Consider the following 14,484-nt stretch of genomic DNA (forward strand, 5'->3'; position numbering starts at 1 on the left):
CTAGTCTGTCCTGTTAATGTCTCTATTTCTCTTTTAATCTTCTTTATAAATTTTTTCTTCCTCTCTTGCATCCTTCCTCTTTCCTGTACTTTTTGAATTGTTGACCTTCTTCTGGAGGCATGTTATTTCCTTTCTCCTTTCTGAAAATATATTTTAAAAATATCTTTTGTTCATTAACTTAATTGACATTTACTAAGCAATTACCACATAGCCGGCCCTTTTCTAGATACTGGAGATACAAAAGTTAAAAAAAAAAAAAAAAGGACAAAAATCTTTGTCCTCATGGAACTTAAACATTCTGGCAGTTCACAAAATAAAGTAACAATAAATAAATAGGTAAGTAAAGGATATGATATAGAAACTGTTAAGGGCTATGGAAAAAAAGTCCTGAGGACCAGGAATTTGGGTGGTGTGTTACAGTTTTAAAGACTGATAAGGGAAACCCATTAAGAGGTCTTTTGAGCAGATGAAGGAAGTAAACCACACAAGTACCTGCTGGGAGAGCATTGAAGGTGTTCCACGCAAAAGGAACAGCATGTGCAAAATCCTGAGGCAGGAGGGTACATCCCCAGGTGGGGTACAAGGAGGGCAGGGTGGCTGAAGCTCAATGGATGAGGAAGAGGCTAGTAGATGTGATCAGAGTGGGGGGAGGACGAAGGACGTGCCCTATTTAGGGACCCTTCCACTGGAAGAACTTTGGTTCTTGTTCTGAGTGAAATGGAAATCCTTTAGAGGGTTTTGAGCAAAGTGAAATGTTGACTTATAATATTTTTAAAGGATCTAGAATGTAGGGAGGCAAGAGAAGAAGCAAAGAGAGCAGTAAGGTTCATACTGCAATATTCCAGGTAATGAATTTGAATATTATGGGACATGTTTTCTGGAAGAATCAGAGTAGTTATTTTTGTTTTACAATTAAGGATAGAAAACTAAGGGGTAAGTTTTTTTTCCTTAATTAATTAACTAATTTTTGTCTGTGTTGGGTCTTCATTGCTGTGCGTGGGCTTTCTCTAGTTGCAGTGAGCAGGGGCTACTCTTCATTGTGGTGTGTGGGCTTCTCATTATTGTGGCTTCTCTTGTTGCGGAGCACGGGCTCTAGGTGTGCAGGCTTCAGTAGTTGTGGCACGCGGGCTCAGTAGTTGTGGTGCACGGGCTTAGTTGCTCCGCAGCATGTGGCATCTTCCTGGGCCAGGGCTCGAACCCTTGTTCCTTGCATTGGCAGGCGGATTCTTAACCACGGTGCCACCAGGGAAGTCCAAGGGGTGAGGTCTTGATTGGTGACAGTACGTTTTCCTATTCCCTGTTCTTCAGGGGAAAATTGGGAGATTTTGCCCTGCTAGTTTAAGGATTGTTAAACATTTTGAATGGTCTTGAGCACTGCCAGGTGATCTAATGCCTGGCACATAGTAGGTACATAGAAATACTTGTGGAATGAATGCATATGTAGTCAGTTAAATGGGTAAGGCTGAATTACAATATCAGGTGTTCATGTTTCAGCTCTCCTGCATACTCTAGTGGTGTTTACTGGGTCTTTAAATTTTATTTAGCAAAGAACATCAAAAGTGCTACGTTATAAACACACACTCTTCCAGTAAAAATGTAGAGGGTACTATTTACATATTTTAAATGGTTCCATAGCAATTTGTGTAGTCCTCTGTCATAGCAGTAATCAACTGTATTCAATTATGTTTGCATGTCTCTCTCTCAATAGTCTTTGAGTTTCTTCAGGGTTGGGATCGTCTCTTATTGATATTTACACAGGCGTCCCTCTGTATCCATGAGTTCCACACCCGTGGATACAGAGGGCCAACTATGGGACTTGAGCATCCACGGATTTTGGTGTCCATGGGAGATCCCGGACCAATCCCACACAGATACCGAGGGACCACCGTTTGTCCAGCACCTAGCATGGGGCTTGGCAACAATGCCTGTTGAAAGGACATATACATGATATGAATAAAGCGTGGTGGAAAGAAAACATATGAGTTACCAGCACCCCAGAGAAGCCTTGTCTGATTCCTATAAAATATACTCATTTCCCTTAGAAAAACACAATTCTTACCCTACCTATGTAGAATTTAGCTCCTTGACATCTAATTGTATATAAAGCCCTCGATGAGCTGGAACAACGTATTCTCATCCCAAGCAGGCCTGGTAAATGAACTGTTATCGTCAGTAAATGATCAGTACGAATTGGGAAGTGAGCTTCCAGGGTCTGAGACTTGCAAGCTGGAGACAGACTGCTCCAGTTCCGGGTGGGTCGGTGTGGGCACTGATCAACCCACCCAACCGCAGGATCCAGGTCTTCAGCGTTTTCCGCCGGGGGAGCTTCTGCAGGACTCCCCACCCTTCCTCATACCCCTCCCGGGGAGACCCCCTCTGCCCGCACCTCCCCTCTCAGGGTGCCCCTGTCCCAGTGCCCCATCCAGACTTCTCTGGGATCCTCCACCCTCCTGACTTCCCCGCCCCCTCAAACACAACTTCCGCCCGCGCCCCCTCCCCACAGGCCGAACTTCCGGCCGGCGCCCCCTCCCTACAGGCGGGACTTCCGCCCGCGCCCCCTCCCCTAGCCGAGCCGTTGCGTCCTCCAGCCCGAGGCGAGCCGGGGCGCGTGCTCTCGCGCTCTCCCAGCCCGGCCACGGGCTACAGCGGCGCAGAGTCGGCGGCGGCGGCGGCGTCAGGAGGCTGCGGGGCGCGCTCCTCCCCCTTCTGCCTTCCCTCCTGCTCCTCCTCCTGCTGCTCCTCGTCGTCGCCAGCTCGGCCCGAGCTGCGAGCGGCAAGATGGCGGCGCCCAGGCCGCCGCCCGGCAGGCTGTCCGGTGTCATGGTGCCCGCGCCCATCCAGGACCTGGAGGCTCTCCGCGCGCTGACGGCGCTCTTCAAAGAGCAGCGGAATCGGTAACGGCCCGGGCGGCGCGAGCGTCGGGGGCGGCCCGGTGGGGCTGCGGGAGCGGGGCGGGGGCGCGGCCTCTGGGGAGCGGGCCGCCCCCTCCTCCCGGGACGACCGCAGGGTGGCGGCCTCCGCGATGCGCCCGAGGGGCCCCGGGCCGCCGATGCCAGGCCCGCGTCCTCCCGCGCCCGGTCCCCGAGGTGCCCGGGGGGGCTGACACCAGCTCCCCGCCCGTCAGTACAGGTGTGAAGCCGGGGTGCAGGAAGGGGGACCGAGCCAAGTGAGGCTTTGGCCGCTTGCTGCCTGTTTGGTTAGTTGAGTCGCGTTGATGGCGCTACTGTAATGGGAACAGACCCACAGGACGCCGGAGTCAGTGCTGGTGGGGGAGAGACACGTTACAGATGTGTAAGGTGGGAGGGAGGTGGCGTCACTCCATTCGGCCTGTCAGCTCAGGCTTTGCGTCCCCAATGGTGGCCGCGCTTTGTGGAGAGGCCACTTCAATCCTTACTCTGCCATTGAAGGGCCAGATGGCCATTGTCAAAGGTGCCCAGGAGTCTGACAGACCTGGATTTGGTTCCCGGCCCTACAAGCTGTGCGTGCGTTATTGTGCAGTTTTTCCAAGCCTTAAGATTTCTTGCCTAAAAATGGGAATATAATACATGACTTCATTTCTGAATTGTACAGAGGAATAAATGAAATAAAGCATGTGAAAATATAAAGTATGTGATGCCTTCAGTGCCTGTTTGATTTGGTTCTAGTCTTTTCTGGGCCTCAGTTTCCACGTCTGTTTAATAGGAATAATGTTGGACAGTACCTTTCTGGGGACATTGTTTGTCAGGATTAAATGAGATAATGCATATTAAATTCTTAGCACATACCTGACACATAGTACTAAGTAAATGCTACCTGATACTATCCTTTAACGCATTTATGGATGGTCCCCCATGTGCCAGGTTTTGTGCTAGGTGATGAAGTTGAAAAATAAAAAGTCTTCTCCTGGAAAGTCCTGTTCTGGGGAACCAGCAGTTAGCAAAGAGTAGAGGGAGCATAGAAGTCCTAGAGGTCCTTTTGATCTGAGCACTTCTACTGCTTTAAATCACAATAAGAAGTGTTGAGCAATTGGAAGAGTGCTAAGAGCCCAGGGCAGTGCTCCTTGGGATTTGGGGGAGATGTGTTAATTGATATGACACTCTGGGAGATGTGTTGAATGAGTTACTGCTTGGGCATATCTATACCATGAGGACCCTCCTTTTAGTCAGTAATCAGTCATCTACCTTTATTAAGTACCTACTCTGAAACAGGTTCTTTTCTAGAGGCTGAAGGGGCAGAGATGAATGTGATACCCCCCTTTTTTCAAGCATGTTGGAGTCATTGCTGTGTAAACAGATTGTAATGGGGGGGTCTAGACAAGAAGAGGTAGTGGCACAGGGGGAACTGCGGACCTCATGGGTAGATTGGTGGGCCAGGAAAGGTTTTAGATTACTTTGGCTTCGTGGCTTACAGATGAGAGGGCAATTAGAAAGAACAGTATGTGCAAAGGGACTGTGTGCTGATTTTGCAGTTTCGGAGTGGTCTAAATGAGATAACGTAGGTAAGGTGTATGGTACAGAGGAGATGGTCAAACATCAGGACACTATAACCTGGAGGATAAAATCCGAGACCCCGAGCCAGTTTACAAGACCTTTCTTGACTCTGTCCCTTGTGAGGGGAACCATTGAAGGTTCTTTCAAGGGCATGGCATGGCAAGATCTGTATATTAGAAAGATCTCTGACTGCCACTGTTGGGGATACATTAGGGTGAGGGTAGAGGCAGGGGACTTTTAAGAAGATGCAGAAGCCCAAGTGAAAGAGAAAAGTGCCTGAATTTAGGATGTTATCTATGGGGTGGGTAGGATAAATATTGAAAAATATTTACAAGATTGAATAGACAAGACTCAGGGACCAATTGGATTGTTGGGGAAGAATGAGGAAGTAAAGATGTGTCCCATATTTGATTTGAGTTTTTCCTGGGGCTGGCAGGAAGTTTGTCCAAATCCCAGGTGGAGTTTGAAGACCAGGAAAGGTGAACTGATGTGCAGGTCTTGGGATAGGGAGGCATATAGCTGTGTGGTGGGGCAGAGAGCCCTTGATGAGAGTTTGTGAGATCCGGCTTCTGGTCCTGATTCTGCAACTACTTCTTTGTGTGTCTTTGGGCAAATCACCCTCACAGAAACTCAGGGGGTTTCCAGAGTCCATCTGCTCTGAGAGGATCCATCCAATGTCAATGGACCCAGAAGGAGGATGGACCAAGGTGTTAGGAGTTGGATGGGATGTAAAGTGAAGCAAAATGAGGCCTCAGAGTAGCAAATAGAAAGACACCGGCCAAAGCAAAAACATACTGAGGAAAGTAAGAAAGTAAATGATGGAACAAAAGAATTCCTCTCCCCTTGAGTGTGGGCTGAACTTAGTGACTTATTTGTAAATGATAGACATGGGGGAAATGACAGTGTGTGACTTTTGAGACACAAAAGTCCGTGCAGCTTCCCCTTTGCTTTGTCTCTTGGATCACTCACTCTGACAAAGACAGCTGCCATGTTGTGAGGACACTCAAGCGTCCAAGTAGAGAGATCTGTGTGGTGAGGAACTGAGGCCTCCTGCCAGCAGCCATGTGATGACCATCCGGGAAGTGGATCCTCTCAGTCCCAGTCAAGCCCACAGCCATGTGTGCAAGCTCACGAGAGACTCTGACCTGTGTGAGACCATAAATGGGTTTGTTTTAAACTGCTCAGTTTGGGGGTAATTTGTTATATATATTGGTATATAGATCATCAGTATACCAAGCTAAAATTTTCGTCCTCTGGATTAAATCCATGTTCTATAACCCACTCCTTGAATAGTGTCTTAACCACTAAAATCTGTAAAAAAAAAAAATTGCTTATGGTCATAAAATACCAGTACCAAGCGGCTATTCAGTTATTTCTTCCTTGTGGAAGGTGGTTCTTTTTATTAGTTGTTTTAAATTTGTTTTTTACCTTTTTAATGTTCGCATCTGCATTTTTAACATTTAACAAGTGATTTTTCTTGGCTGTGCTCCGAGTCTTTACAAGTCATGCTAGATTCTTTCTGGAACAGAGTAAGATGTAAATACATTAAGAATTCTGTTTTCAGCCTTTTCCTGGAGGTTTTATTTTCCAGCCCTTTAGTTACCCTTATGATGTATTTCTTCATCATTTATCTTTATGATGTATGCAGACCCCTCTATTAAAGTGTAGAACCAAGTGAGATTGGTTGTCATACTCTATACCTCCACTGTCTGTGCAGCCACTCGTGACATGTGGCTCTTTAAATTAATTAGCAATAAGTAAAATTAATAATTCCATTCCTTGTACCAGCCACATTTGAAGTACTCGGTAGGCAGTCACGGGTGGCTGGTGGTTAACCTTATGGGACCGTGCAGATACAGAATTGTTCCATCACCGCAGTAAGCTCTGTTGAGTAATGCTACTCTGTTTTTTCTGTAGGGAAGATTATGTTCTGGTTCTTGAGTATTCATGAAACAGTGTAACATTTGGATACTGCTTTCTGTAAATTCTTCTCATGCTTAAACTGATACCTCATTGCTCTTCCATCCGATAAGCTTCTTGAATAAAGTGTATCACATTCCCTGTATCCCTGGCATCTAGCATCCAGTCTGATAATTGTAGGTGCTTAACAAATTGCTGCTCTTTGTGTAAGTGATTACTCATGGCGCGAGCATAGTCTTTTTTCTTCCATGTTCATGTAGATAATTTTTTTAAGCTTCTCTCAGTGTGGCTACTTTTTTCTTGTTAACCTATGTTTAGTCAAAATTATTTTTCTGATTACTTCCTTCGTGGCCTTGTATATCCTATATAATAGTGCAGATACTTCCCTCCATACTTTGGGACCCCTTTACCTTATAAACTATTTTCCCTTTTTTAAAGAAAGAACGTATTAGATTCTAACATATTTACTATGTAATTATTAATAGTAGTTTCTTATTTGTTCTCTGTCTCCTTCCAGAATGAAGGCCTATGAGGACAGAGATGGTTGGCTTTTTTGTAATTATTCTGTTTGGATAATGCTTCTTGAATTGGGTGTCTTTGAACAGTTTAGGAAATTGTCAGCCAGTGTTTCTTCAAATACTGCTTCTCTCCTGTTCTTTCCTTTCCTTCAAGGACTGTAATTACACATATGTTAAACCTTTCACTGTATTTTCTATCTCTCAAAGCCTCCTTTATGTATTTCCCATTCTCTCTGAGCTTTGGTTATTTGAAATTTTTCTGCTAATTTGCCTTCTAGTTCTCTATTCCTCTTTTCTGCTATGTCTAATCTGCTATCATCTATTGTGTTCTTAGTTTCAGGTATTGTAGTTTTGAGTTATTGCAGAATTTCAGTTTGTTTTTTTTAAATGGATTTTACTCTGTTGAAATTCATTTTGTCACTTACCTTCTTAAGCGTATTAATTATAGTTTTTTTTAGAGAATGTGCCTGATAACTATTGTCATTTTCTGTCTTCTTGTGTTTAGTCATTTGGTCCTATCTTTTATTGAATGCTGAATGTTGCGTAAGACGTGTTAAGCCCATTTCCAAAATATTTGCAAACTCGAAACCAAAGTCAATCTAAAAATTATTTCAACAAATGGTGGTGGTAGAACAACTTGATATCTAATTGGAATAAAGTGAACTTTGACCCATACCTTGGACCATTCACAAAATATATTTCAACATGGATTGTAGACCTGAACATAAAAGCTAAAACTATAAAATGTTTAGAAGATGGGAGAATATCTTTGTGATATTGTGTGTAGGCAGACATTTCTTATCCAGGACACAGATAACATTAACCTTGCAATAAAAAACTGATTATCAAGCTAGACTTTATCAAAATTAAAAAAACTTCTGCTCATCAAAAGACACCATTAAGAAAATGAAAAAGGCAAGCCATAGACTGAAAATATTTGCAATACATATATCTGACAGAGAACTTGCTTTGGAATATATAAAAGTGCTCCTGCAACTCAATAATAAAAAGACAATCCAATTAAAAATTGGTCATAAAAATCTGTGCTTTACAAAGGAAGATTATATAAATGGCCAGCAAACACGTGATAAAGCGCTCAACATCATTAATCATCAAGAAAATGCATATTAAAACAGTGAGACACCACTCTTACGATGGCTGTTACCAAAAAATGGGGCGTAAGTGTTGGTGAGGATGTGGAGAATTTGGAACCCTTGTATATTGCTGGTGGGAATGTGAAATGGTTCAGCTACTGTGGAAAACAGTTTGGTGGCACCTCGAAAAGCTAAACACAGAGTATGACCCAGCAGTTCCACTCTTAGGTATGTACGTACTCAAGAGAGTTGAAAGCAGGGACTCAAACAGATACTTGTATGCCAGTGTTCATTGAGGTATTATTCACAATAGCCAAGAGATGGAAACAACCTAAGTGTCCATCAGCAGATGAATGGATAAACAAAATGTGGTATGTGCCTACAGTGGAATATTATTTAGCCGTAAAAACGAATAAAGTCCTGATACATGCTGTAATGTGGGTGAACCTTGAAAACATGCTAAGTGAAAGAAGCCAGGCATAAAAGGACAAATATTGTAAGATTCCACCTCTGTGAAGTACTTAGAATTGGCAAATTCATAGAGACAGAAAGGAGATTAGAGATTACCAGGCGTTGGTGGGGGGAGTTATTGTTTAAAGGTTACAGAGTTTGTTTGGGGTCTCAGAAAAGTTTTGGAATTAGTGGTGATGGTTGTACAACATTATGAATATAATTAAAGCCACTGAATTCTACACTTAAAGATGGTCAAAACGGCAAATTTTATGTTACATATTTGTTTTACCACAATTAAAAAAGTTAATAATGTAATATACCAAAATCCATCGAATTATATAGTTTAAATGAGTGAATTGTATGCTTTGTTAATTATATCTCAATAAAGCTGTTATAAACAAGTAAAACCATAATGAGATACCTCTGCATACTCATTAGAATTGCTAGGATTAGAATGACTGACAGCACCAAATTTTGGCAAGGTTGTGGAGCACCTGGAACTCTCGTACATTGCTGGTGGGAGTGTAAATGGTGCAACCGCTTTGGGAAACATTTTGGCAGTTTTTTATAAAGTTAAACGTACACTTGCCTATGACCCTAGGTATTTACTCTAGAACATACGTTCACAAAAGGCTTGTAAAAGAATGTTTATAGCAGCTTTATTGGTAATAGCCAAATACTGGATGGAACCAACTCGAATGTCCGTCAATGGGAGAATGGCTAAAACTGCCCGGTAATTGAAATGAATGAACCACCAGTGTACACAACAGCATGGACGAATCTCAAAACATACTGAATGCAAGAAGCTAGACAAACAGTACATATTGTATGATTCTATGAAGTTCTACAATTGGCAAAGCTAATCTTGTCTGTATCGCTAATTGGCAATACAGACATGAACAGTGGTTGTCAAAGGAGGTTGGGGGTTGACTGGGAAGGAGCATGAGGGAATTTTCTGGAGTAAAGGAAATGTGTCTTTCTAGATAGACTAGATGGGTATTGGTTGCCTGGATTTGACACAACTCGTTAAACACTAATGATCTGTGTAATTCACTGTATGTAAGTTATATCTCAGTTTTCTGTCTGTAAAATTATTGCCCTTCTCCTTGCCACCCCCAGAAGGACTTACTCGAGCTGAATCTCAGACTTTGTGGCGAAACAATGTTTGTGAATTGTAAAATTTGCTCTAAGAAACGAAAGGTTTATCTAATGTTCTCATACAGTTAGAGTGAGTCGGGCTTTGTTTTACGTTTTCATCTGTGCCACACAGTGCTCTCTGTTTCCGGAGCCTGAGATGAGCTGAAGTGACTGATGTGTGAATGCATGAACTGCTTGAAACCAAATGTAGAAAGAAATGGAAGTAATCCTGGAAGGATAAGGGAAGTAACGTGGCTGGAAATTTCAGCTCATTGCCCACTGAAGATCGCAGTGTGAGGGTGCTTTTGGAATCTTGCATTGCAGGGGTAGCCGTAGTGTGATGTCATCCTACTGCTGTGGAACCTGAGATCTCCTTCCTCTGGGGTAGGAGTGGGATTTGCCTTGGCTCTTTGTGACCTGTGAATAATGCAGGGGCTGTTTTGCCGAGTGACTGAAATTGTTTTGTTTTTTAAACCATTTGAGTTCGGGGAGCTTCTTCCTCTCCCTGTTGAAATGTGTCAGTATGAAATACTGATATCTTTTTGGACTCAGTGGGTGTCAGGGGAAAAAGGCTTTTGTAAGGCGTAGGTCTAGTTTCAAATCTAAGTACTGCAACATACTAGCTGCATGAACTGCAAATATTTTTAACTTCTCTGAGCCTCAGTTCTACCCTGGTAGAACGGGTATTATAATAATGCCTACCTTGTAGGGTTGATGTGGGTATTAGGGGGTGCTGGATGTCGAGTCTGGAATGGTGCCTGGCACGTAGTTGATGCCAGCAAACACCACTATTATTATTGCAGGCTCTAGTCAGAATCAGGAGTGAAAAGAAATGAAAAGTGTGGTAATTCTTGAAATTTTTTCATATTTTAAAATAGTGCTTGTAAAATTTTTAATTTCATCTCAATTCCATGATCAAGTTCTTGTTTTTATAGGCTTTGGAACTGCCTCTGGAACTTTAGAATAAGGAATAGATTTAATAACTCAAGTCAGTGGAAGAAAATTGGTTTTTCAGATCCAAAAGATGCAGGCAGTAATTTCTTACAAAATCTTAATTCCTTGGTAGAAAGGTATTTTAGCGATATTAAATAATTTTTAAAAGTTATAGAATTTCCAATAAAAAAGTGAGTACTTGACAGTAACTTACATTATGACATGAGCGAGGAATTGAGATGATTTTGCATGGAGTGACTGTGCTTTAGGAGCTGACATTTTAGAAAACCATACTTGTGTACTCTAAGGAAAAAGGAAATTGAAGCTTTCCGTTAACTTTCACTCTAGTGTTTTTGTTGGTTTGTTTGCTTATTTTTAAACTCTTGTCAAGTCAAAACCCACAAATATATAATGTTAACGCCTTTATGGAGGATGATATAACAGATAATATAACAAGTACCCACGTATTTCACTTGCAAAATCAACAAATGTTAAAATTTTGTTCTCTCAAAATCCAAAACATTACTGATATTGTTAATGTCCTCGGTATTAGAACAAATAACCCCACAAGTTAGCAGCTTGAAGCCACAGACATTTATTGTTTCACACAGTTTATTAGGATCCGGAATCTGGGAGCTGCTTAGCTGGGTGGATCTGGCTTGGGGTCTTGCGCGAGGCTGCAGTCAAGCCGTGGGCCAGGTCTTTGGTCTCCCGAAGGCCTCACTGGGGTGGGAGGTCGGGGTTCCACGCTCACACGAGTGGCTCTGGGCAGAAAGCTCCAGTTCCTCACCACGTGGACCCCTCCCCAGGGCTGCTCGTGCCTCGGCAGCCGGCTTGTTCGAAAGCGAACGATCCAAGAGAGCCCGCTCAAGATGGGAGCTGGGGTGCCTTTATCATCTTGGAAAGGACATACCTTTACTATTGCGTGTTCTAAGGGTCACACAGAAGGGCGTGAATGTCCGGAGGTGAGAGTGCTGGGTAGGGCTCTTGTTTCACTTTCCCGTCTCATTCCTCCCTCCCTTGTACGTGTTATACTGTATGTTTTATGCTGTACACTCTGCAGTTTGCATCTTTAATTTTTGCTCTGTTTTCGAGTGCTACCAGTTTTTATGCATAGAGAGCTAGATCATTAACTTCAACTGCTGTAGAGTGTCCCTTCGTAAGCTTACATCATAATTTACCTACCTTTTTTCTTACTGATGGGTATTGGATTGGTCCTGAATTTTTGGTAATTCAAACAGTACTGCAGAGACCATCTTTGTACATGTCTCCTTGTATACCTGAGCCTTTGGATTTTTTTTTTTTCCCCAAAGCAGAATTTGAGGTAGGGACTTGGGTGAAGTAATTTAATCATAGGTGACCCCCAGCAGTCAGGAGTGTGGCACGGGGGAAGCTAGGTGTGGAAGGGGGAACAACCAATGTAGGGATGCCGTATTGAGTGGTAATTACGTTGTAGGCAGCTGGAGCTCAACCCCACTGGGTATCCCTGAGGGGTCCACCTCCAAATTATCTGTGCACAGGGCTGGGTGATTTATCTATTAACCTGTTGCCCACTGGTTGAGAATTGCCCCTGGGGTTGTTATCTGGATGGACCAAGGCTGTGCGGTGAGGGACACCATGAAGATTTGTTACGGCATGCTCTTCTTCTGAGACCTCCTCTTGCCTGATACTGTTCACTTGGTCACGGGCTCTTGGAGGCTATAGCTGTTTGGAATCTAAAAGGAAAGACCTGGACAGGAGTGTTAGTGCAGTAAGTTCAGTCCCCAGTGCTGAAGACTCTCCTGAGGCCATAATTGGATAATCATCTCCCTGCTCCTGCTTCCAGTCTAGACTTCCCTGACTTTCCCCCAGCACTGTATGTAGCTGGGCTGTGATGCCGAGGGGGCTGAGCCCTTGGTTGCCTGTCTCCTGTCAGTCTGTGCTTGCTGCAGCTGCCTGTTTGTGGCTATCCCTGGACATGGAAGGACCAAGAGACAGCCATTGAACCCCTGAGTTCCAGATTACTCCTCCTGGTGCCCAGCCTGTAGTAGCAACTCTTCTTGATAATCAGGGTGGGTTTCTCCTGCCAGTGTAGTCACTCTTCTTTGCCTGCTGGTTCACCGGCTTGAGAATCTCAAAGTGATCATTCTGTGGATCTAGTTTAAGATAAACTAGATCCCCTTCTGTGCCCTCTGATGGAGACGTTCTTTGTCTTGGCCCCAGGGCTTAGCCCAGCACGGTCTAGAGTTGCGGGGTTGGGAAGCACAAATTCTGCAGGTTTGTCATTGGGAGTGTTGAGGAAAGGGGCCAGTTTTTCTTAGGGTTAGATTTTCTCTTTGAACTTTTAGTTTGCTGGCTCACCTTGAGAAATTTGTTACATTTTCTCCCTTTCTGGGCTCACTCCTCCTTGTATAATGATGTTGCGTTTTCCTTCCACCTATTTCCCCAGTGACCCCAGCCTAAGATCAGGTTTTCCTGCTATTGGTGATTTGTGTCATAGTGATATTGGGATGTCGTGTGTCTGGTCACTAAGCTAGCCAGCGTCTTGGACGCTGGTTCCATCTCTGATGCCGTCTTGACTTTGTCCTGACGTTGGAGGCGCACAGCTTTGCAGGTAACCCATACATAGGGCTGCACGGAGTCCAGCTCTTTTTCTCTCTCTTCAGATGCAGGGGAGTCCTGTCCTAACACTGACTTTTACGTAGTGACTCTGATCACCACGAGGTGTAGGCGGCTTTTGGTTCTCTTCATCCTGCCCGAGTTGAATTGCAGACGGCCTTAGGCCGCTCTGGACATGTCCCACTCTGGCTTTAGACCTGATTATAGCCAAATGTTGCCAGTCAGTTTCTGCTGTGTGGAGATATCCACCTTGTTTTAAAGTTGGGCTCTATATTTATAATTTTTAGAAATAAACATATGATTACTGTGTCTGGAATGGAGGGGAGATGTTTAAAGTGTGAACTCCTTTCTCACTGCACTTTCATTTCATAATGCAATAGATGTTTATATGTGTTTCCCCTGACTTGGTTGCGACTTTGCTGTGGGCAGGGTCTGTCTTCCTTATGGTGTCTTATTGCATAGTGCCCGGTCCATTGTGAGTGCTTAATATATGTTGAACTGAATAAACAGTGAAGAGCCAATGGCTGTAATGAAGAAAGTCACTTCTTAGCACTGACAGCCAGTCAATAATGACTGCTCCGATTGCTTGAAAGTTATTAATTCGATTTACCGTGTCAGTTATTTACTTAATTACCTCACATATGCTGTGTACCGTGCTCAGTGTTTAGTGATGCAGCTCTAGTTGGTACAGTGTATTTCAGCTCACTTCAAACCACTAAAGGGGGAATAGCTCAAATGCTGTAATATTAAACTTGTTACTTCATTCCTTTCCTCATACACACACTCCTAATTTTCCCTCAGGTCTTAATGACCATTTCAACCCCTCCTGAAAGCCTTTTTGACCTATGTGCTTCTGTCCTATGTTCCCCTTACCTCTTTCAAAGAACTTCACTAGAGTATTATGACCACTTAATCACCTACCAGTCCCACTAGAATGAGAACAATCTGAGAGCAGGATTATTCTTACTTACCTCTGTATTTTCAGTACCTACTAGCACATAATGAGCACTTGGTTGTATTTTTATTATTTCCTTAGATTATTTAATTTTCTGGGGTCATTAGATATAAAGTGAGAGCACAGAGGAAAGACTCTAGTAAGAGGTATAAAAAAGTATCAGATAATGACAGATGATGGTGATTTCAAGAGGTAGAAAATGTTTTGGTGTTCCTCATTGCTCGCATCAGTATGTTGACTAACTTTCATAAGGAAAGGGAATATTGAGCACTTCAGAGGTCAGCATAGTGCAGAACTCAAAATTAACCTATCATCTACATGTACACACATTCACATAGCTTCCCCCAAACACTGCTGAGCCTCTGACCAACAAGAGTCTTCGGCTGCACCAAAAACAAAAACAAAAA

General features: G+C 43.4%; 1 protein-coding gene across 1 annotated transcript in view; it reads left to right on the forward strand.

Moving 5' to 3' along the window:
* Nucleotides 1–2,626: 2,626 nt before the first annotated feature.
* ATXN10 (ataxin 10) overlaps nt 2,627–14,484 on the forward strand; it is a 153,374-nt gene continuing 141,516 nt past the window's right edge. The window contains exon 1 of the mRNA XM_022597027.3: nt 2,627–2,894. Within this exon, the coding sequence (XP_022452735.1) occupies nt 2,779–2,894 (116 nt within the window). The 5' untranslated portion in view covers nt 2,627–2,778. The remainder of the gene's footprint in view (nt 2,895–14,484) is intronic.

The sequence above is a fragment of the Delphinapterus leucas genome, chromosome 11 (genome assembly GCF_059928025.1).
Source record: "Delphinapterus leucas isolate spDelLeu-1000000601 "Yukka" chromosome 11, BTC_Dleu_Yukka2, whole genome shotgun sequence".
Classification (NCBI taxonomy): Eukaryota; Metazoa; Chordata; class Mammalia; order Artiodactyla; family Monodontidae; genus Delphinapterus; species Delphinapterus leucas.